Source organism: Mustela erminea, chromosome 19 (genome assembly GCF_009829155.1).
Source record: "Mustela erminea isolate mMusErm1 chromosome 19, mMusErm1.Pri, whole genome shotgun sequence".
In the NCBI taxonomy this organism is placed as follows: Eukaryota; Metazoa; Chordata; class Mammalia; order Carnivora; family Mustelidae; genus Mustela; species Mustela erminea.
Genome location: NC_045632.1, coordinates 9200758 through 9225559, shown reverse-complemented (window position 1 = coordinate 9225559; position 24802 = coordinate 9200758). Strand labels below are relative to the sequence as shown.

General features: G+C 42.5%; 2 protein-coding genes across 2 annotated transcripts in view; both read left to right on the top strand.

The window, feature by feature from the left end:
- LOC116579132 (zinc finger protein 11-like) overlaps window positions 1–24802 on the top strand; it is a 1039038-nt gene that overhangs the window by 54754 nt on the left and 959482 nt on the right.
- Window positions 5388–24054, top strand: LOC116579143 (zinc finger protein 429-like). Its single transcript, XM_032324132.1, has 5 exons — window positions 5388–5629; window positions 9262–9388; window positions 10091–10186; window positions 21994–23315; window positions 23736–24054. Exons 1-5 carry the CDS (start codon window positions 5615–5617, stop codon window positions 23901–23903), a joined length of 1728 nt encoding a protein of 575 aa, XP_032180023.1. The 5' UTR covers window positions 5388–5614; the 3' UTR covers window positions 23904–24054.

The window sequence follows — 24802 nt, the reverse complement described above, 5'->3', positions numbered from 1 at the left end:
TGCAAAGGCAAAAGGAAGTCTTGCTGGTGTCATCTGATGAATACCTGTAATGGGGGAAACAAAATGGCAAATGTGGGTTTCTCATGAGTGGGGAGGTCCTGCTTCATCCTGATGATTCGATAGACCTCCTGTGTCTTCCTGAGGACTAATGCTCTTGGATGTCAGTGATTACTGTACTTCCCTGCCTAGATCTATGACAAGGAATGGAGGAAGGTGTTTGATGATGCAGTCATGTGGGCAGCTTTAAGACGTCACGTGGTAGAATAGATGTTTGAGATGAAGAAGCCTTCTGGACAGTGGAATAGGCTGGATCAGCTGGGCATGTGGTGTGGTTGCTCCCTTGTTTCCCAGGTAGATGACCCCAGTCAAGGTTAGATCCAGTGTGGTTGGGTGATCCTTCAGAGAAGCTGCTTCAGTGCTGTACAGGACCTTCCTCCCTTTCTTCAGCACCAGCATGACTGTAGTTCCAGGGGCCCCTGGGTGACACAGTTATTAAGTGTCCGCCTTAGGCTAAAGTCATGAGCCCTGCCTTGGGCTCAACTCAGTGGTGAGTTGATTTCTCTCTCTTCTCTGCCCATCACCACCCACCAACACGAGTGCCTCTCTCATTCTCTCAAATAAAATATACTTTTAAAAAGATCTTATTTATTTATTTGACAGAGAGAGAGAGAGAGATGACTAGCAGGCACAGTGAGTAGGGAAAGTAGGGTAGCTGCTGAGCAGAGAGCCAAACATGGGGCCCGATCCCAGGACCCTGAGACCATAACCTGAGCTGAAGGCAGAGGCTTAACACATTGAGCGACCGAGGCACCCTCTCAAATAAAATATATAAAAATAAGAGAAATGTGTAGCTCTTTCTGAGCACAAGTCCCAACCATATGCCACTTCAATAAACTTACTAAGTTGCACCACAAATCATCACAGTTCTTCCTGATCACTGTGCTGAAGGATCCTACAATTTTGTTATCCAAAAACCCAAGCTGGTTGCCATTCCTTTGAAAAGCCAATGCATAGGGCATGAGTTTTGATTGGAATGGAATATCAGCATTATTCAGAAGGTGAGCCACTTGGAAAGAAGAAGGACTTATGTTCAAAATCAATTCCAAGGATTTTGCCAGGTCTTCAGAGTTTTAAAAGAACTTGAGGACAGTGAATCAGTAAAAAGGGACCAGGGAAGTCTGACACAGTTCTTGATGGCCTGTGCACTCACTGTGCCTCCTAAGGACCTGGATGTTATGTACGTGTCTCCATGCGTGGTTGTGCCAGAAGGTGGGATTACCAGTCCTTCTTGAAAACAATGTGTGATGTACACATGTAGAAAGAAGGTTTTCATCCATCCTTCATGGAAAGGTGCATACAGAAATTTAGACTATTAAGTTGGCCCAACAGACCAAGGCAGGGTTTCAATTTAAGTTAGAAACCTGTCTTCTAGGGGCACCTGGGTGGCTCAGTGGGTTAAGCCTCTGTTTTTGCCTCGGGTCATGATCTCAGGGTCCTGGAATCGAGCCCCACATCGGGCTCGCTGCTCAGCAGGGAGCCTGCTTCTCTCTCTCTGCCTCTCTGCCTACTTCTGCTATCTCTCTCTGTCAAATAAATAAATAAAATCTTAAAAAAAGAAAAAAAACCTGTCTTCTAGGTTTGTGAAACAAATGGCATTATTCCTTCCACTGTGATGCTGAGTGTATGTATATATGTATATACATATATACATATATATATATATAATGCCATTTGTATAGACACAAATGCCATTTGAGTATATATATATACTCAGCATCACAGCGGAAGGAAATAATGCATATATATAAAAATTATATATACACACACATATATGTATGTATACATACACATATACATATATGTATATACACATATATACATACATATATACACATATATATTATGCATACATACACACATATATAATATATACATATGCATATGTACATATGTATATTTATACATACGTATATATAATATATACATACATATATACGTATATATCATATATGTGTACATGTATATATGATATATGTGTATATATATACATATATATGTATATATTTGTATATACTCATCATCACAGCAGAAGGAAATAATGTCATTTAGAATCAATTAGATTGAGGGCCTTTTTTAGGAAGAGAGCTGATCATGTGGGAAACAAAGGCAGAAGAAAACTTACTAATATCCTTATATCTACAGGTCATTGACATGTGCTTGAAACAGGCAGAGTGGCATTCCTCCAAGGATTCAACTGCCTTGATGTTAATATGTTGCTAACAGGAAAAGACAATCCTGATCTGAACCCCCCAAGGCCCAGCAGGATTCTGTAAGTCTATTTTAACATATAACATTGCTTTTGGAAATTCCTTCTCTCAACCCCCCAGCTCCCTATTGGCAATCATCCCCGAAGCAGATGGCCCACCGAGAAGGGTCCGATGACTAAGGTGTTTTAGATGGTAATAAATGACCTTTTCCCAATTACCACTAGCCCCTCAAGTTCCTCCAAACCTTGATAGGTTTGCTTCCAAAATCCCTTATAGACTTTGGCTATCTCAAACTCCCTCCAACTTGAAAGTATATAATGGGCCATGCCTCGTGACACAGTGCAGCTCTTTCTGCTCCCAAGTCCTGTCCCCATGCTTTCATAAAATCACCTTTTGCACCAGAGACATCTCAAGAAATCTTTCCTTGCCATCGGCTTCAAACCCTAATGTTCTTTCCTATATGGATACCAGAGATTCACAGTTTATATCACAGAGAGTTGCCCACCTGTAACAGACACATGAAAAAGTGTTCATCATCATTAGCCATCAGGGAGATTCAAGTCAGAACCACATTGGGATACCACCTTACACCAGTTAGAATGGCCAAAATTAGCAAGACAGGAAACAACATGAGTTGGAGAGGATGTGGAGAAAGGGGAGCCCTCTTACACTGTTGGTGGGAATGCAAGTTGGTGTAGCCCTGTTGGAAAAGAGTGTGGAGATTCCTTGAGAAATTAAAAATAGAGCTACCCTAGGACCCTGCAATTGCCCTCCTGGGTATTTACCCCAAAGATACAGATGCAGTGAAAAAAAAGGGCCAACTGTACCACAATGTTCATAGTAGCTATGGCCACAGTCACCAAATATGCAGAGCCAAGATGACCATCAACACATGAATGCATAAAGAAGGTATGGTCCATAGGTACAATGGAGTATTATGCCTCCATCAGAAAGGATGAATACCCAATTTTTTTATCAACATGGACAAGACTGGAGATTATGCGGAGTGAATTAAGTCAAGCAGAGAGCACCAATTATGTGGTTTCATTTAATTGTGGAGCATAAGGAAGGACATTAGGAGGAGAACATTAGGAGAAGGAGAGGAGAAGTGAGTTAGAGGAAATCGGACGGGGAGATGAAGCATAAGAGACTGTAGGTTCTGAGAAACAAACTGAGGGTTATGGAGGGGAGGGCGGTGGGGGATTGGGTGAGCCTGGTGTTGGGTATTAAGGAGGGCATGTATTGCATGGAGCACTGGGTTTGGTGCATAAAAAGTGAATCTTGGAGGGCGCCTGGGTGGCTCAGTGGGTTAAGCCGCTGCCTTCGGCTCAGGTCATGATCTCAGGGTCCTGGGATCGAGTTCCGCATCGGGTTCTCTGCTCCGCGGGGAGCCTGCTTCCTCCTCTCTCTCTCTCTGCCTGCCTCTCTGCCTACTTGTGATCTCTGTGTCAAATGAATAAATAAAATCTTTAAAAAAAAAAAAAGTGAATCTTGGAATACTGGAAAAAAATAATAAAACTGCAAAAAAAAAAAAAAAGAAAAGAAAAGAAAAAGAAGAGTTGACTACCTTGAGGGCAAACATTGTTTGATAAATATTTCATCTTTCCTTTCTCCTCTGAATATAACCCCTCTTTGTGATGAAATTCTTGAACCTAGGTGAGGTTCGGAGCCGATGGCTAAGAAAGAATTCTTTAGACGTCTTTGGTTCAAAAAGGTGGTTTATTAGAGCACGGGGACAGGACCATGGGCAGACGGAGATGCTGCTGCGCTGGGCATGTGAGGAGTGGCTGGTTATATACACAGGAGTTGGGTAGGTGAGGACAAAGCGGTGTTCAGAAGGGCTGTTGGGGTAAAGAATACTATCAGGATATTGAAGGCCTGGTTACTATCAAGCCAAGGCCACATTCCCTCTAATTAGGCACTAACATAAAGACAATTGGGAGTCTCCTGGTGGAATGTTAACATTCCTGCTATCAAGTGTCCTTGTTAGTGAGATTTGGGTTTAGAAGAAATGTAACTTTATTTACTTTTCCTTCTACCTCAGCCTCCTTCAGTTTTTATGGAGGGGAGGGTGACATTAGGGCTTGAGGAATTGAGTTATGTGCCTTTGGAAATTGGGCAATTGATAAGGTAACTTCTTTGTTATGAATCTCAAGGACATTTGTAAACCAAGGGAGACTCCTGCCTTGCAGGATTGTGATCTCTGCAAGTTAAATATTTGTTTTCCTTCTAGGGTAGTCAGGGATGCCTGAGGAATGTTACACATATTGCAGAGAGGAGCAGGTAGAGAGGGGGGTGCAAGGCGCCAGCTTTTTCTATGTCTTTAGCCAGCCTCCTGCTCCCTCATCATTTGGAAATTCTAAATCCACCTCCTCCAGAGACACAGGAGCTTCAATCACCTGTCTTTGTGCCTCATGTCTTTCTTGTTGCCATAAGTAAGAACTTCATTGTTTTCTCTACTGAAAATGTCTTACATCATTTTAAGTCTTAGACCAGCCGAAGAATTGAGAACAGCGCAGGAAAAGCAAACTTTCCTCTCCTCACATTCATTCTGTTGTGTGAACTGACCTCCATGCTTCAGACCCGGAACAGAACGTGCACACAGAGCTGGGGATCAAGGGCAGCCAGAGCTTCATTGCTTTGCCAGCCAAGGAGGCTCAGCAGGTCAGGGCCGCAAAACCTGCAGTCTCCCAAAACTCTGATGGTGGAGAAGGCAGGGCTCGAACTCTGTTCACAGCCCCATCCTTGGTTCCCCTGCTTGGTCTGGTCACCTCCCCAGTTTTTCCCAGCAGGGTCACCTGTGGAGTTTCAGGAAGGATCTCCTCTGCGGGCCTCCCCCTCAGATTCTATCAGTTGGTTTGGGCGAAAACAACACTGTTGTGTTAATTAAGGGCTCCAGGAGATTCTCAGTGTGGCCAAGGGGGAGCCCGAGGGCTTTTGGTGGTTTTCTGAGAGTGTATTTGCTGCTTTGGTCCTGAAGAAATGACAGGGTCTCTGCTCCGTGAGTCTGGGAAGGTTGGGTCCATGCGTCCAATGCAGCCCGCTCTTCGATGCTGATGATGACGTTGTGAGTGGCGGTGGGAGGGGACCCCTCCCTCCCCACAAAGCAGGTGAGGAAAATGCAGGGATGGGTGTCCTCATGGGAGCTCACAGTTTCTGAGCAGCTCCGGACACAAAGGGTTGGGAAGTTGGGCCTTTTCTGCATCTCCAAGTCCTGCCCGTGGGTGAGCGGTGTGGGGACAAGGAGCTCTGTTGCTGGATTTCAGGGCATTTTCTCCTGATGCAGCTGTGATTTCCCCCCAGATCCCTCGTGAGGACGAAATCTAGAGGTGGAGGCGAAGGCAGAAATGGCCGGTTCTCAGGTGAGCCTGGTGTCCCCACGGAGCCGTGTCCTCTGTTTCTCCGCAGACCGTCGTGTGTAGAAGCTGCAGATGTGGATGCCTCGAATATGGGTGCTTCTCGATTCTGCGTTCACCTATTTATAAGATGTGGTCAGAATTGATACTCATGGTTAGGTTTTTTGAATGCTTCTCTGTGTCCCAGAGCTTTCTGTCCTGCGTCCCCAGCCTGGCTTCAATAGTGCATCAGCCGTTGTCACTTTGACTTAAAGCCAAGCAAGGAGTGTCTATTCTGTTGGTGGCAGATCCGGAGGGTAAGGTGTTGAGTCCAAGATTCCTGTGGCTGATGAGGTCTGGTCCTGGGATGTCAGGGAGGGAAATAATTTCTCATTCGGGCTCTTCTGCATTCTCGATCAGCTGTGGCAGCTGGGGAGTAAGTAAATGCAGACATAAACTCGATGAGTAGGAGTCCAGAAAAACTTGAAAACTTCTCTAAGAAAGGGGGTGTGAGTGTCTTCATCTTGAGCACGTGAAAGAGATATTCTTTTTTTTTTTTTAATTTTATTTTTTAAAAGATTTTGTTTATTTATGTGACATACAGAGATCACAAGTAGGTAAAGAGACGGGCATAGAGAGAGAGGAGGAAGCAGGCTCCCCGCTGAGCAGAGAGCCTGATTCGGGGATCGATCTCAGGACCCTGGGATCATGACCCCAGCTGAAGACAGAGGCTTTAACCCACTGAGCAACCCAGATGCCTTTGAAAGAGATATTCTACTTAAAGTCCCCTAGAGGAGGGTGCCTGGGGGCTCAGTGAACTAAGGTTGGAGTGTTGATTGCAGCTCAGGTTGGGATCCCAGGGTCCTGAACTGGTATCCCCGTTTCTTGCTCTGTGCCCAGAGGGGAGTCCGCTTAAAGATTCTCCTCTTCTCCTGCCTTTCCCCATCTCCTCTAAAATATAAATCAATCTTGGGGATCGAAGGTGGTTCAGTCAGTTAAGAGTCTGCTTTCTGACTTCAGCTCAGGTAGTGATCTTGGGGACCTGAGATCCAGCCCCACATCAGGCTCCCAGGTGGGCAGGGATCCTGCTGCTTCCTCTCCCTCTGATTCTCTGCCTGTTTGTGGTCTCTCTCTCGCTCTCTGAAATAAATACAATATTTTTTTTCAAAATTTTACTTATGGTAGCACCTGGGTGGCTCAGTGGATTAAGCCTCTGCCTCCAGCTTAGGTCATGATCTCCGGGTCCTGGGGTCCAGCCTCACATCGGGTTCCCAGGTGGGCAGGCATCCTGCTGCTTCCTCTCCTTCTCCGGTTCTGCCTGCTTGTGCTATCTCACTTGCTTTCTTTGAAATAAATACAGTTTTTGTAAAAAAAAAAATATATATATACATATTTGTAAGAAAAAGAGAGCACAAGTAGGGTGTGTTATGGGCAGAGGCAGAAGGCTCCCCGCTGAGCAAAGACACTCCCCCACTGCCCCAATGTAGGAGGGATTCCCAGGACCTTGTGTCTTGGCCTGAAGCAGAAGGCTGATGCCCACTGACTGAGGCACCCAGGTGCTCCTATAAATATAATCTTTTTTTTAATAAAGATTTTATTTATTTGACAGACGGAGATTGCAAGTAGTCAGAGAAGCAAGCAGAGAGAGTGGAGGAAGAAGGCTCCCTGCTGAGCAGAGAGCCCCTTGTATGGCTGGATTCCAGGACTCTGGGATCATGACCTGAGCAGAAGGCAGAGGCTTTAACCCACTGAGCCACCCAGGTGCCCCTATAAATATAATCTTTAAGAAGATGAAAATAAAAATAAATCTTAAAAGTTCAAAGAAAAGAAAGGAGTAAACTAGCTATTTCTAGCACAGGGATGCTGTGTTGTCTCAGTGTAGTGTCTCTCTCAGTTACTTGGGGCCCCAGAGGAGTGTCCACGATTAGCTGGAAGTCCGTCCAGAAGCACTGCCGGAATTCCCCTGTGGTGGAAGTTTCCTGAAGACCTAAGAGATCAGCAGGCAGTGGGGCACAGGAGAACTTGTCTGCAAGGGGCAGCGTATGGGGGTTGCTTTTCAGGAGAAGGAAGGTGAGTTCTGGGGAACCTGTGGGACTTGCTCCTTTCTGCTCACTGTACCTGGTTCTCAGAAGCCCATTGGTTCCTTAGGGTCTTGGTAGTTTTGAGGTGGGTCCCCTGCTGGGCCTGTCTGGACTCAGCCAAGGGGACACTGGGGCCCTTCCTCCACTTTTTTGTTCAAGCCTTCTTGCCTAAAAGCAGCCTCTACAGATCGTATAGTGATTCAATTGTTTAGGTATATCTACTGTATTTCAAAAATCTCTGAATTTTCAGAGATTTTCAGTCCATTGGAAACACCAGTGATGATGTGTCCTTTGATGTGCATTAGACGCTGATAACATTTGTTTCCATTGAGCTGATGTGAACTTCTTTTATTGGCTTGGTGCTGTCTGCCAGATCCTCCCCTGAAATGTTTCTATTTTCCTTCCTGTCATTTGTAAGGAACATGGAGTACTGAGGAATATGCAGGAACTGTTGCATTCCAGGGTAAACTATTTCTTCTGTATTTCTCTCATTGTAGGTTCATTCTTTTTTCTTCCTTCCTTTCTTCTTTTAAATGTTTTCTCAGCTGAGAGAGAGAGTGCTTGAGAGTGATGAAAGGGAAAGAGGGAGAAGCAGATTCCCACTGAGTGGGGAGTTCAACTCAGGGCTCTATCCCAGGAGTTTGAGATCATGACCTGAGCTGAAGGCAGACCCTTAACCAGCTGAACTATCTGGGTCCTCCTTGCTTGTAGTTTCTGAGGAGAACAAAGTCAGAAGAGGTGTGGATAAAAGGAATTGTCCTTCAACTTCCAGTCTGTTGATAAATACCTGAGAAAGGCAGAGTAGGACATTCCTCAGGGAACTCAAAACTGCCTCAAGGTTAATGTTTTGTCGGATGCAAAAAGCAGCCTTAGCCTAACAATAGACCTCCAGAATCCTGTAATTCCTCTTTAACATATGAAAATTGCTTTGCAAACTTGAACTCCATTCCTCAAAGGTAGCTCAGGCACCATCCTTCAAGCTTGGGACCCACTGATAAATATCTGGAGGGTGTCTTGATTAAAGTGTTACTAAACAGTGAGTGGTCTCTTCAAAACACCAGCTGGGAGGCCCTGAGGGTCCTGGAAACTGGCTTCCAAATTCCTTAGAGCCTCCTGCTATCCCTCACCCCCTCCCCACCTGAAAGCATAGAACCAGTCCTGCTCACATTCCTCTCCACTTGCGTTAGGACCACAGTGTTTGTACCACGGGTATCTCAACAATCCTTTCTTCATCACTCACTCCAGAGCCCCAATATTTCACATCAAAACATACCTAGAATTTCTTGACCATTGGCTCCTCTCCCACATCCCAACACTTTGCACTGGACAAGGAGGGCTGTCACCTCTGTGTAGTGAATAGAGTTGTCTTCTGGGAGTGAAAGTTTTCAACCAGACAGCCCTCTGCCCCATAGGGTTTTTTTTTTTTTTTTTTTTTTTTTTTTTAACTCCACACCCATCTCAGGGAGAAGGAATGGTCGGATCTGGTTCTAGTTGGTGACATTAACTCTAGGTTTAATCTTAGGATATACATTGTGAACTGTGTCAATGGACACTTGGAGACTGTGGTATTTATTACAGGGACTGCTGACCTTCAGGGATGTGGCCATAGAATTCTCTGAGGATGAGTGGGAATGCCTGACCCACACTCAGCGGCAACTGTACTGGGATGTGATGTTGGAGAGCTACGGACACCTCCTCTTCTTGGGTGAGGAAGACTCCTTCCAGATTTCCCAAACCCTACTCAGGGTTTTATTCCTTCCCATGAAGACTGTCTTTTTGGAGATTTCTCTTGGAATGACTAGAATTCAGATTCAGGCAGAAAGGGAAATAAGTAGATGGAGAGAACAGTCTTCATGGGGTTTCCTTATCAGCCTTAGCTTCTCCTTCCTCAAGGAAACATCATTGCTTGTGTAGATGAGTGGCAGTTCTCAACCTTTAGTGACGTAAATGGTGCTGCTCACATCTTAAACCGACATTTCCCCTTCTTATTATCATGTCTACTACTTGGAAGTGTAGGTCAAGATGTGAACAATGGAAATTTCTCGTGTGTGTGTGTGTGTGTGTGTGTGTGTGTTTTTTTAAGACATTATTTACTTATCTGACAGAGAAGGATGACAGGTAGGCAGAGAAGCAGGCAGGGGGCTGGGAAGCAGGCTCGCCACCAAGCAGAGAGCCTGATGTGGGGCTTGATCCCAGGACCCTGAGATCATGACCTAAGCCAAAGGAGGCTTATCATCCTGAGCCACTTAGGTGCTCTGCCTCCTGTGTTTTCTAAAGGGTCTGTTGGGGAACAGCTTTTGGGAAACCATTGTCTAGGATTGTACAATATCGTCTCTTCTCTCCTGAACACAAGACTGATGGACAGTTAGAATTGGCAGCAATAGTCATTTTCCTTTTTCCTCATAAGCAGGTCTTCTGTCAAAACCAGACCTGATCATGTTTTTGGAGCAAGAGAAGCAGCTCTGGGATGTGAAGAGAAAGGAGACCAGAGGCTTCCATTCAGGTAGGTGGGAACAAGTGAGGCAGATAACAGAGGGGAGGTCCAAGTCTGAAGGAGGAGGGTGGACCTTAAGCAGTGTTTCGAGTAGCTCTCCTTGAATGTCAGTTGGAGACTTGCCTAGTTTAATGTCTCTCTCTTTCCAAGCGAAACGGTCTGCTCTCCAACATTATCAAGTTCTTCTATTCTCTAGGGATTCTCCTTCTGCCGTAGTGATGGTCCATCATGTCCTTAGGAAGAGCCAGGAGACTCTCCTTTGAGCAGGAGGACTCCCCTAATCTGAGAGCTTTCTATTGTTGTGAGGGCCCTGGGGAAATCATGCCTATTTCTGAGGACCTATACATCATGGCCTTTGTCAATTCTGGTTATCATTATGGGACAAGTAAGTCAGGGTAGTTGTATGCACACTGGAGTGTGGTGGGGAAATTCCCAGAACACTGGAGACAGATTTTTAATGTTTGCTGGCTTATACTTTCTAAGGAATGGAGGCTTTAATCTTAGTCTTACAAAATTCAGTTTCAATAAATTCTTCAGGTAACAAAGCACTACCCTAAAATGAGAAAATGTACTGCTTTATTTCCCTTCAAATGGTCTTTTTTCTTTTTCTTTCTTTTTTTTTTCCCATATCAAAATTTCTGCTCTATGAGTTCCATTTTAAAGTGGTGAAATACTGTAATGTCTCTATTTGTTTACAAGAACTCCGACATCTAAAATCATATTGGGGAACTAGCACATTTAGAACTTGAACTTGTAGCCTTTAAGAAATTTTCATTAATTACCTTATTTTTTAATAATTGCATCATTGTATGATTGTTCTGTGAACTTGTGACTTTGTCATGTGTTTTTTCACTTTGTAATTAGTTTTATACGAGATTTATCTTTTGAGTTTTTTACATCAAATGTCTTGATATGACATGGGCATATGCTTTATAAGAAGTGAGTTAGACAATTAGTAATATTCCCATATAGTTTGTTTAAAAATTTTATTTGTTTCAGACAGAGAGAGATAGAGAGCGAGAGAGAAAATGAGTACGGAGGGGAAGGGCAAAAGGAGAGGGAGATGCCCAGTCCCTGCTGAGCAGGGAGCCCAGTGTGGGGCTGGATCCCAGAATCCTGAGATCATGACCTGAACTGAAGGAAGATGCTTAACTGACTGACCCCCCCCAGGTACCTCAGACCTCCATGTTTGAAAAATCCTTGTGTTCAGTAATGCAGTGTTGCTTCATGGAAAATTAATCATGAGCTTTTTCTTCTACTTTCCTCAGAATGTATCAGAATTTAATCCCAAATATTAATTTCACATACAGTGTCTCTCCACATATTTTCAATATCTATGATGTTTATTTATTCAGAAATGAAGATGATGTTTGTTTCCTCTGTCTTAACCGAATGGACTATAGGGTTACATTCTGTGGAGGAGAACGAATATATTAATACCATAATATACATAATTACATACATAATATGTAATACGTTACATGACCAATCAGCGAGCCTGGTACAGGAGGGAGCGAATCAGGCTGTGCACCTAAAGGAACAACTTCGCTAGCAACCAATGCTGTTTACCTCCTCTTTGGGCGTTCCGCTTAGTCTCACGAGGCAATCCTAACCTGGCAACTAGCCAGGCGCCATCTTTTAATGGCGGAGGCTGCCCTGACCAGGGGCCTGCCTCCGACACCATAATACACGTCTTTCAAGCTTTTTAAGTGTTCATAAAGTTTTTACTTAGAGCTGTTTATGATTGATTTTAATGAGAATTCTTTACGATACCATAGTCCATGAAGACATGCCAATCAGTTGCTTGTTTTTCATGGGTACACAGAGTTCAAAATTATGGTAATATAGAAGTTTTCCTTTTCTGTCATACATCAATGTTTTATTTAGAATTTTGTGGGTTGAGTTTCCTCTTACTCTGGTTTGGTAATTTCCTAAGAATGTGCTTCCTTGTCTGGCTCATTCCACGACATTAGCTAGGTGTGGCTTGGGTTTTATCTGTGCAGGTGGTTAGAGGAAGAGAATTTTCAGTTCAGTATATTTTGGCATATTTCAAGACCATGTGAGTATAAAAAAAAGAATGAGCTTTATGCTTTTTGCCGGTAAATTATGTGTGTTTTTGTTTTTGGTTTGTATGTCGCACATACACTATGTCACCCTTACTTTTTTTCTCCTTGGTGAGTGGTCAGTGAATGTTGTACCATGTCTATGTGAGTTGTCATCCACATAGAATTAATTTCTTCATGTATTTGTGGGTGAATTTTTACTCTCTGCATGAGAGAAAGACTTTTTTGAATTCAGAGGAATTTTAAAACTTTTTATACTTCTGTATCATATTTTGGTATGAAATACAAAAATATACTTTATCTAATTAATTGTAGGATTAATACCCATGATATGTCTTGATACCTTTGTCATTGAGTTATGTGTCTTCTATGAGTATTTTCATTGTGGCTACCTTAGACATTCATTAAAACAACTTAGCTGTAAAACGAACATTTTATTTTTATTTTTTAAAGATTTTATTTATTTATTTGACGCAGAGAGAGATCACAAGTGCAGAGAGGTAGGCAGGGAGAGAGGGGGAAGCAGGCTCCCCGCTGAGCACAGAGCCCAGGGTGGGTCTATATTCCAGTTCCATGAGATCTTGAATGGAACCGAAGGCAGAGGCTCAACTGACTGAGCCACCCAGGTGCCCTGAAATAAACCTTTTTTAAAACTCAGTGTCAATTATATAGAAAACTCTTCCTGTCTGCACCCCTGCACCCCCTCCCGACTTTGTTACTGACATCACAAATTCTTTTATACTCTGTGACCTACATTTGTGATTTTTCTTCATTTTTATTTTAATTTTTATTTTTCCAAAACAAAGCTCTGTAGCAGAAATAAATGTGACTGGTATTTCATTGCAACACAGCAGGTTTGTGTAATTGTCTATATATTTATGTTCAGTGGAGAGCTCTGTGTTCTCAGGTGGTTGGGGATTCTGGGTAGAATCCTTTTATGTCATCTAGAAAGACTTCCTTTAATGGTTCTTGTAGGACAGATCTACTGGTAAGCTTAGAGGGGTTTTTACTTGGGAATGTCTTTGTTTCTGCCTCTGTGGAAAATAATTTTGCTATGTAAAGTATTGTTGGTGGCTATTTTTTCAATCTTTGAGTACCTGAGTACGTTATGCTGGGCCCATTCCTGTTTGGACTGCTGAGAATCCTCCTAGTGATTTTCTAGGAGCTCTTGCACAAGATGAAGTGGATTTGCCATTGTGTTTCTTTTTAGATTTATTTATTTGTTTGTTTGTTTGTTTATTTGACGGAGGGAGGTCACAATTAGGTAAAGAGGCAGGTAGAGAGGGAGAAGCAGGCACCCTGCTGAGCAGAGAGCTGGATTTGGGGCTCCATCCCAGGAGCCTGAGATCATGACCTGAGCCAAAGGCGGGGGCTTAACCCACTGAACCACCCAGTGGTCCCTGTCATTGTGTTTCAAAAGTCTCTCTCCATCTTTGGTGTTTGATGGGTAAATTACAACCTGTCGTGAGTCATCCCATTCTTTGTATGAGGTCTGCTGTATATACCATAGTTTTATAAGGAACTAATTTGAAGAAATTAAATATGAAGGCAATCATAATGAAAAGACATTTACTGTAGTGCACTGGATTTATATCAAGCAAACTTCTCTGTGCATAAGTGGACCGTTATTGATGAAAAGCACGTTATTCAGTGATGGACTGTATTTGTTAGTAGACTTTAAAGGATTCAGGGGCAGATGGACCTCTAAAGAGAGACAATTATTTTTAGTGTGATTCGGTTTTTCTTTTGACTCTATTTTGTATATGTAGATGGGTTTCCAAAGAAAACCAGAGTAGCAGAAGTTTCATCAGATAAACTAGCTTTTTATCTTTTGTTTATACTGCTTTGATATAAGGGTACTGCTGACCTCACAGAATGCTGTTGAGTGTATTTCTCTATTTCAGAATTACAAGATTTTCTTTATTGCTATGATTTTGATAAGGACTGTCATGAATGGTTTTTGTAAATGTTAGTTTCTTTTTCTTGTCCTGAGCCATGGCTCACCATCTAACACCCAGGGGTTCTACCTACTGATGGCTAATCGAACAAAGTCACTGCAGATATAATGATAAGCCACAGCTACACAATTCTCAAGGACTATCGATCAAATTTTACCCTGTATGTTTCTCCTGTTGTTTTGTGAGCATAGAAAACACAAGGAGAGTTTTAGGGTTTTGATCTGCACAGAATGCGATGTGTCATATTAAGCTAAAGATCAATTTTGAAGTCGCAGAACTAAGTAGGAAGAAGCACGTGTACATACATATGTGTGTGTACCTATATCTTCAGAAGGAAAAGAAACCTTGGTTCAAACCAGGTCATTTCCAAGTTTGAAAACTGATGATTTCCTAGCAAGTAAAGAGATTCTAGATTCATAATAGAAATAGTTTTCTCTGTATTGTATTGAATTTATGCTTCCTACATCTGGTGTACCTTAATTTGAGACTCTCCCCATGTGAATCGTCTCTTACATAACTGGGTTTTACTCCTGTAGGATCTACTCTGTTGTCCTTATTCCTGTGTTGACGTGTTGCTTACCTGCCTTGATAGAGATTTTTAACAAGAGTTTCCATGGAATGTCATGGTATTCAAAATTTAATTTAAATGTGAGAGTAGTGGCACCTGGGTGGCTCAGTGGGTTAAAGCCTCTGCCTTCAGCTCAGGTGATGATCCCAGGGTCCTGGGATCGAGCCCCGCATCAGGCTCTCTCCTCTGCCGGGAGCCTGCTTCCTCCTCTCGCTCTCTCTGCCTGCCTCTCTGCCCACTTATGGCCTCTGTCTGTCAAATAAATAAATAAAATCTTTAAAAAATATAAATAAATGCGAGTGTAATTCTCCAGGGGGAATTATAAATTCCTTTAGTTAAATTGAGACATCGCTCCTTCCTTTGCGATTGGAGAAGTAACAGTTCCTTAGTTGTTGTTATTTTCCCTTCTAGGAAGTGATGTCATCCATGTTGGTCACTTCAGTGTCAGCACTTATTAGGGAAAAATGTGGAGACTTCATGATTTTTTTTTTAACATTTATTTGAAGGAAACAAATATGGAACAGGGCTTGGTGCTGACTAGTTGTTCTAACTTAAACAGAACACAGTGTTCTGTAAGGAGTGATGGAGCAGCATTGGTATCCCAGGAATATAACCCAACATAGGTCTCCTCCAGGATAGATGGGTGACCTTGCAAGCATGATGACCTGTGGTTGGCAGGGCACTCTCTCACTTCTACTCAGCCCTGGGGTGAATCTATCCTGTGCTCTGATCCATGTGCAAGGCACTGAATCATTGAGAAGTCAGTCACCAATTACCAGCAGTGACAATTTCTGCTGCAAACAGCCTTCCCAACATTTGGAGCTGTCCCTATGTTGTTTCAGAGCTCACGTTGTCCCTACACGCCTCTTGACCTGAGTGAAAAGAGGATTTGAATGAGTTGTAGAGACAGGTACCATTCAAGTTGGGTAGCATGGTATGCTCATATTGAACATGGAATCAGTTGAAGGATAATACATTTTTCAGTAGCGGTTCTGCTGTGGTCAGCAATACCATGAAAGCCTGTTGCATACATGCAGAAAAGAAGGTGGATATTTGGATATTTATATATTCAGTGAGTTGGTAGATGCTCAGGTCTTCTGAAATAGCCCAGACAACCTCAAGTATAATCTGATTTTTACATGTCTTCTTTCTGGGATTGTCTACCCCCAGCCATGTGCTTATACCTGAATTATTCTGGACCCAGGATAACTGCCCAGCACCAGAGAGCAATCCATGTTTCTTGCAGCAAAGAAGACAGTGTAAACCTCATGGGACAAAGTGGATTTGATTTTAACTGTTTTCTGTTCTCATTCAGGGAAAGCCTTCCTCCCCCAGGCAGCACTCTCTCTACGCCATTGACCAGAACTGTCACAGGGGCCAGTCTATGGTGAAATACATTAATTGTAGCAGAGGTGGACGTGGGAGATGTTTTTGAATGTCTCTTCTTTGAATTCTTTCACAGTGTGTGGCGCAAAGGCAATGACACTTTGCCCTGAAACTAACTAGCTGTTTCAAGGAAGCCCTAAAATTGAGAGTGTCCTTAAAGTTAGTGCATGCAGATTTTCTGCTGCCTGCATTGGTGTGCTGATGAAGAACTGCTTAAGCCTGCAATTGTTTATGATCTTCCAATAAAAATAGTCAAATACAGTTTTATCGTGAGAATGCTATATTCAATACTATATAATCCATAACATATATTAATGTCTTTCATGCATTTCTTAACTTTAAAAAAGGACATACATAAGTTCCAGATCAGTTTAAAATAAAGAAAACAGGCACCTGGGTGGCTCAGTGGGTTAAAGCCTCTGCCTTCCACTCAGGTCATGATCCCAGGGTCCTGGGATCGAGCCCCACATCGGGCTCTCTGCTCAGCAGGAAACCTGCTTCCTCCTCTCTCTCTGCCTGCTTCTCTGCCTACTTGTGATCTCTGTCAAATAAATAAATAAAATCTTAAAAAAGAAAACATTCATTTATAGTACAGAAAGCTCAGGTGAGAGACAGGGGAGGGGCAGAGGGAGAGGGAGAGAGTATCTCAAAGTGACTCCCTAGTGAGCTTGAGGCATGACACAGGGCTCGATCTCAGGACCCTGAGACTGAGATCATGACCCGATCTGAAATGAAAAGTTGGAAGTTTAACCCAGTAAGCACCCAGGAGCCCCAGTTTGTTTGTTTGTTTGTTTGTTTGTTTGTTTGTTTAAATCATTTATTTTAAAGCACACTAGTGAGGAGAGTGAAGACACAGAGAGAGAGAGAGAATCCTGAAGCACACTCGCTGCTGAGTGGAGAGCTGATGACATGATCGAACCCAGGACCCTGACATCATGAACTGAGCTGTAATGAAGAATGGCTACTTAACCAACTGAGCCACCCCAGAAATGACATTAGTCAGTGCTGATGGCTTGGTTTTCTCCCCAGAAGCCTGTAAGAGAAGCTCTGAGGTTGTCCAGGGTCTCTGTTTAGGCTTCTAATGGCGCAGGAATGGAGGCTAGGGTCAGCCATGGGAAGTGACTTAGAACATGCATAGCTACCCAGACAGAGAACAGAGAATGTTCTAGTTCAAAGCATTGGCTGGACACCCAAGTCAGGTGCTGACAGTTCTCCTTAGCCAGGTAGGTTCATCTACACAGGAGAATAGGCAATCAGTGGACATTGTCTGTAATAGACCCACACTGACAGCATTTGGGTGAAAGATTTCTACCATGATGTTGAATGAATGCTACTTTGTTAGGTTCACAGAGTTGCCAGGGATGTGTCTTTGGTGCTACAGTGTGCATCTTGGGTACCTTCCAGACCTTTGCAGTTGGCCCTATGGCCGATGCTTGGAAGATCTTAAAGTCAAACCTTCCAGGTACATTAACTTTGGGATTTACCCTGCATGTGACTGTACAGCAGCGCCAGGTGAGCAGCAAGAGATCATGATGGAAAATGTATCTGTACTGTAGTGGATATCTGAGACAAGTCACACATGTGCCTTATACAGTATTGTCACTCTTCCTTGAAGTCATGTGGTAACCTCGTGATCTGCATGAGCGTTTCCTTGATTGATGTTTTAGTTATAATGGCCATTCCACTCATATCTGCATATAAGAAAGCTTGGTAGTGTAGTAATAGCATCTTGATCTTGGGTCAAGGACAGATGAGTTTATTGTACAGGAAAACAGATGGTCTGTTTTCATGGCCAAGGATCAGGCATATATGCTAGATGTTCCTTGAAGATACTGGGGTTTCCTATGCTCAGAGTCACCAACACAAACCCACCGCATGTGCAGTGCGTCTCTATGAGTTGGGGGGTGGGCGGCTGGCCAGTGAAATTAGTGTGGTGAATATGTTTATGATGTTTGCTGTGTCGTGAGCCATAAGACACTTGGACTTTGACCTGGGAATCTCTTTTCTTCTGCCAGTATTGGACACTGCTACAGACCAACAGGTTATAGTATAGGATGTGTGTCATCTTGGAATTTTTACATTTATTGAGATTATTGGTGGACTTAATTCAAAACAAAATAGACATTCATAGGTCTGTTTCTTGTTTGTTCATTTAGATTGTTTCACATAAGTGAATACGTACAGTATTTGTATGTCACTTAATTCACATCGCATAACACCTTCTGGGCCAAACCACATATCACAAATGACAACAGACAAAGAAAAAAGCTGAAAGAGACACAAATACAATGTATAGCCTGAATGTTACCAGTGTGGAATGGAGAAGGATGATGGGCAACATGAGGAAGTGGGAATGGGAAGTACAGGCTTCCGTGGGGTGAAAAGAATGCAGGGACCTCCTCCAATGGTTTTCCCATAGCATTTTATGGTGCCAGATATTAGTTACTATTGGTGAGTATAGTAGCACCTATAGAGTTTTTGAGTCCACATGTTGTACAGCTAATGTAATGGGACATTGTAGAGTATATATTAATAGAAATGAAATCAAAGCGGATACCAAGAAGCATATACATACATAGATTAGTGTCTTACGAAGTTGCAGGTAAAGAAAACTAAACCTACTCTTCGAAAGAAGCTAATCCTAAGTACTCATATTAGGATAAAGTCCTAGGAAAGCAAACTGATCTGTATCACAGTGGAGATAAATGTTCCTTTATGTAGAAGGGAAGGGACAGGGAAAGAGAAGCATGTGCCCAGCAGAGCAAAGAAGGGAACTGGAAAACCAAGAAGATCCTGTGGTGCTCACAGGCAGCCCAGGAGGAGCAGCCCAGGCCATCCATGGAACGGTCATTTCTGTGAGAGCTTCTTAATTCCATTTCCTTTAACTTGGTCTCTTCTTCTCTCAACACTGAGGCCTGTTAGGAAGTCTTTTCTTTGGAGGTGGATTTTTCTGGGAAGACCAGAAAGTGCAACCATGTTGTATAACTGTGCTCATTTTAGGCAAAGTCAGTTTTCAGAACTAAGCCTGTGTTCAAAGAAGTGATCCTGTAGCCTGAATCCATGGGTTTTAGCAAAAATGCAGGGGAGAGGCACCTGGGTGGCTCAGTGGGTTAAAACCTCTGTCTTCAGCTCAGGTCATGATCCCAGGGTCCTGGGATCGAGCCCCGCATCGGGTTCTCTGCTTGGCAGGGAGCCTGCTTTGCTTCCCCTCTCTCTGCCTGCCTCTCTGCCTACTTGTAACCTCTGTCTATCAAATAAATAAATAAAATCTTTTTAAAAAAAAATGCAGGGGAAACTTGAAATTGATAAAGGCCATGGATGCAGTGGGCTCCAAGCTACAAAATCCAGCGTTGCAGCCAGCAGCAGATTTCACCTGCATTTGTTGTGAAGGAGGGCATTATTTCCATGAGTATGGTGGCATGGAAAATTGAAGAAGGAAAACTTAGAGGAGGTCCAGAGAAGAGTGATTGGGTTAAGTTTGTTATGCAGGAGTAGGGTTGGCTTGAATGAAGAGTGATGGGACGCGAAGGACTCCATACTCACCTGGATGCTCTGCCCCCTTTTTAGGAACCTTTGAAACTATCGTGATTCATTCTGATTCTTTGGTTCAGGGTTAGGAAATCAGTCTTAATAACTTGTCCAATTTTAGGAATTCCCTGCTTTGTTTTGTTTTTTGTTTGTTTGTTTTCATAAATTTCCTTATTTAGGGGCGCTGGGTAGCTCAGTGGGTTAAAGCCTCTGCCTTTAGCTCAGGTCACAATGCCAGGGTCCTGGGAATGAGCCCGGCATCGGGCTCTGTGCTTATTGGGAAGCCTGCTTCTCGCTTTCTCTCTGCCTGCCTCTCTGCCTACTTGTGATCTCTGTCTGTCAAGTAAATAAGTTAAATCATAAAAAAAACAAATTTCCCTATTTATTATTATGTAATGGTTTATGGAGTTAAAGCATCGCCAGTTTTGTTTTATTGATTGAAATGGGCATTACTTTCTGTGTTCCATTAATGTTAACCTTTTATTTTATTTAATTAAGAATTTTCTTTATTTCATTCCTCTACTAAATTTCATCCTAGTCTCTTCCTTTTATAGTTCCTTGGTGGAAATTAAGTTGTTTATTCCAAGATTTTTCTTAGCTCCGTATTGTATAACATGAACAACTTGGGAAATGGCAAGTCTAGTAGGGAAATACTGGCAGAAATAAACAATACAACAATGACCAAAAGCAGTAAAAAAATTAAAATGATGATTTTAAGGCATTTCTGTAATCATGTCAGGTGTGAACAAGGAGTTTTACTGTTTCTTTTTCAGTTTAGATTCCTTTACTCTATTTTTCATTGCATAATTGTTCTGACTAGAATGTTTAGTACTCTACTCAAAGGCAGTGGTGGGGTCACTTCATTACCTGCTGATGATAGAAGAGAATGTTGCAGACAGTCCCTAATGAGTAGGTTTCATCTTTTCATACATCTGTGGCATTCATTAGGTTGGGGTTTCCTTCTCTCTCTACTTTGAGTGCTTTTAACATGACACGTTGTCCAGTATGCCCATATTTGTATTCTGTCTCCCTTAATGTGATCATGTCATTTTTGCCCTTCGTTCTGTTAATGCAGAGTTTTGAATTTATGGTTTTATGTATGTTGAAGAGCTCTTAATTTCAGGTTCATTTCCCACTTGATCATTTTGTAAAAAGGGAAAATGTGTGTTTGATTCAGTTTACTCTCTTTTATTGGGGACTTTGAGTGAATTTGCCTCACAGGTAGAGTTTTGCAAACTTCAATATTTGTAGTGTCTTTGGCCTGCATGAGCTGGGAATGCTGGTGCCACAGAGAGAGTGTTAAGCTAGTTTCTCTGATATCCATGCCTTGGAAATGTTTGAGGAGATTTGCAGTCCTTTCTCCTTCAGTGTCTGTTTGAATATCCAGTGAGCTCCTCTGGGACGCAATTTTTGTTCATTGGGTTTTTTTGATCTGTTCCTCTTTCATTTGGCTTCCCAGTTGTAGATCTGTTGAGATGTTCTCTATTTTCCTGAGTGATCCAGTCTAAATTTGTTATACCTTTTTTTTTTTTTTAAAGATTTTATTTATTTATTTGACAGAGAGGAATTACAAGTAGATGGAGAGGCAGGCAGAGAGAGAGAGAGAGGGAAGCAGGCTCCCTGCTGAGCAGAGAGCCCGATGCGGGACTCTATCCCAGGACCCTGAGATCATGACCTGAGTCGAAGGCAGCCGCTTAACCCACTGAGCCACACAGGCGCCCCTGTTAAACCTTTTCTGAAATTTGTACTTGTCTTTTAGTATGAATTTGTGGGCACTGATGATCCACTGTTGCCTCTTACAATCACTTTTATTCCTGCAGTCAGTTATACTGTGTCTGCTTTCACTTCTTCACTTATCTTTATAATCAGTTTTTTTTTTGTTATTCTTTATTTAGTTAATTAGCTGCCAGTGTTGTTGATCTTTTCCACCAAACAACTCTTCCTGTGCTTGATAGGTTCCTATTTTTACTCCATTTGAGTCAGTTCATTTATCTGTTTCCATATCCTCCGTTCTTCTGCTAATTTGAGGTCATATGATCTTTTTTCTGACTGTTAGAGATACATGAAAGTGATTTCTGCTACACTGTGACCATATCACAGAATTATCTATTAGGATATATGGTCAATACATTGTGTGCATTGAATAATTCTGTCTCCATATGTATCTATGGAGAAATGAGGTCCTGGTGACTCGTTGTCAGCCATCTTTCTGACATGGTCTGTTTCACTTGATGTTTCTGCATTAGTAGTCTTCAGTATATTCTTCTGATTGTAGTAAGTGCAATGGTTTTACTTTTATTTGGTATCTTTCAGCTGTATCTTCACATGACACCCAGAGTTTCCCGCTAAAGCAGAACATAGAAGGTTTTTTCCAGAATGAATCAATGACCAGATACAAACACAGTGCTGTTGAGATTTTATACTTACACAGAGACTGGGACAATGATGGGGAGAGTGAAAGGCATCAAAAAAATCCTGGACGATACACCCAAACCAAGGCAATTGCCCTTAATGAGAATCTCACTGCCCCACGTGGTGAAGTATATAAACCGCTGCAAAAAACCTCCCTTTTTAAGTCAACTGTTTCTGCAGAGCAGTGTGTTTCTGTCAGCAAAAGCTCCAGTCAGATATTCAAACATAGCTATTCGTGGACAGACCATTTGGCAGATCTGGAAGGTAACCTAGTCCATGCTGAAGATAACGATTTGAGCCATTTAGAAAATAGGACTGGCCTGACCTTAAATCAGAGATTTAGAAATGAAGAACAATGTGCTCAGTGGGATCCATATGAGAGGCGCTCCACTGAGGAGTCAACCCTCCAGAATGACCAGAGGCTTTTCACTGGAGACAGAATTATTCAATGCACTGAATCTCAGAAAACATTGAACCAGGGCCCCAGTGTTCACCGATGTGTCAAGGCTTGGTTTGCAGAGAACCATTATGAATGTGATAAATGTGGGGAAGGCTTTCATCCAAGCTCTAACCTCAGTATACATAATGGTCACCGCTTGGGAGACAGTCCTCATAAATGGAATGAATGTGGGAAAGCTCATAACCAGTCCTCTAGTGTTGGTGATCATCAGAGAATTCACGAGGGAAAAAATGCATTCAGTTCTAATAAAGCAGGGACCATGTTCTGTCAGTCATCAAGCGTAAACATCAATGAGATAATCCTTTTGGGAAAGGAAACTAACATTTTTAAGGAATGTGGTAAATGCTTTGACTGCCACTCAACACTATGTCAACATCAGCGAATGCATACTGGAGAAAAAATACACATTTGTGAAGAAGGTGGTCAAACCTTGAATGACTGTTTATCAAAAAATGAACATTCGCAGATCTGTTCTGGAGAAAAACCCTACAAATGTCAAGAATGTGGCAAGGCTTTTAACAGTCACTCAGGTCTTACTAGACATCACAGAATTCATCATAGCAAGAAACCTTACCAATGTCATGAATGTGGCAAGAGCTTTAACAAGCACCCAGCCCTTATTCAACATCACAGAATTCATAGTGGGGAGAAACCTTACCAATGTCGAGAATGTGGAAAAGCCTTTTGTGACAGGTCAACCCTTACTCAACATCAGAGAACTCATACTGGAGAGAAACCTTACCGATGTCAAGAATGTGGCAAGGCCTTTACCTGGAAGTCAAATCGTTCTCGGCACCACAAAATTCACAGTGGAGAGAAACCTTACCAATGTCAAGAATGTGGCAAGGCCTTTTGTGACAGGTCAGCCCTTACTGGACATCACAGAACTCATAGTGGAGAAAAACCTTACCAATGTCAGGAATGTGGCAAGGCCTTTAACCACAGCTCAGCCCTGACTAAACATTACAGAACTCATAGTGGAAAGAAACCTTACCAATGTCAACAATGTGGCAAGGGCTTTTGTGACAGGTCATCCCTTACTCAACATCACAGAATTCATACTGGAGAGAGACCTTATGAATGTCAAGAATGTGGCAAGGCCTTTTGTGACAGGTCATCCCTTACTCAACATCACAGAATTCATACTGGAGAGAAACCTTACCAGTGTCAGGAATGTGGCAAGGCCTTTAACCACAGCTCACTCTTTGCTAAACATTACAGAATTCACACTGGAGAGAAACCTTACCAATGTCAAGAATGTAACAAGGCCTTTATACACAGCTCAAACCTTACTCGACATCTCAGAGTTCATACTGGAAAGAAACTTGACCAACGTCAAGAATGTTGTTAGGCCTTTACAGGCACTCGGTCCTCCCTAAACATCATAATATTCATATGGGATAGATGGCTTACCAGTGTACAGGATGTTTGAATGGGGCACCTGGGTGGCAAAGGCGGTTTTGTGGCTTAGGTCATGATCCCAGGGTCCCAGGATTGAGCTCTGCACTGAGCTCCCTGCTCAGCAGACAGCCTCCTGCTTCCTCTCCCCCTGCCTGATCCTCCTCTCTACTTGTGCTCTCTCTCCATCTCTCTGTCAAATACATAAATAAAATCTTTAAGAAGGAAAGAAAAAGAAGAATGTGAGAAAAATTGGTTAAAGAGTGCTCACTGATTCATGCCTATGAGAGGATTCATATTAGACAGTAACCTCACAAATGCAACCAGTGTGGCAAGGCCTTTGTCCAGCATGCACGCCTTCTAAATGGAGAATTCATACTGGAAAGACAACAGATGAAAAATGTGGCCAAACTACTAGCAGGCACACAACCCTTCCTGCACATCACGGAATTCATACTGCAGAGAAAATTATGGATGTAATGAATGTGAGAGAGTGCCTAAGGACTGCTTATTGTCCTTGAAGAAAGAAGAGGTAGTCGTGCAGTGAACTCTGAATGTATCTTCGTAAGTGCAGTCGTTAGAGAGTATGACTTGATGTGATTAAATGAGAAAATCCTGACAGATGACTGCAGGAGGGTAGCTAACTCTTCACCCCTACAATGCCATACAATTGAACATACACATTTCTGAGCAATGTACCTCAATCCCGAAATTTTCGGAAATAGGTACTCCCACATCCTTATGACAACACTTGAATGCTTTTGCACATGTGTGTTCTGTATTTCAAATGGAGACAATAGAGTGGATTTGATATGCATTACTCAGAGTATGTATGATATTAATGTATTTTCA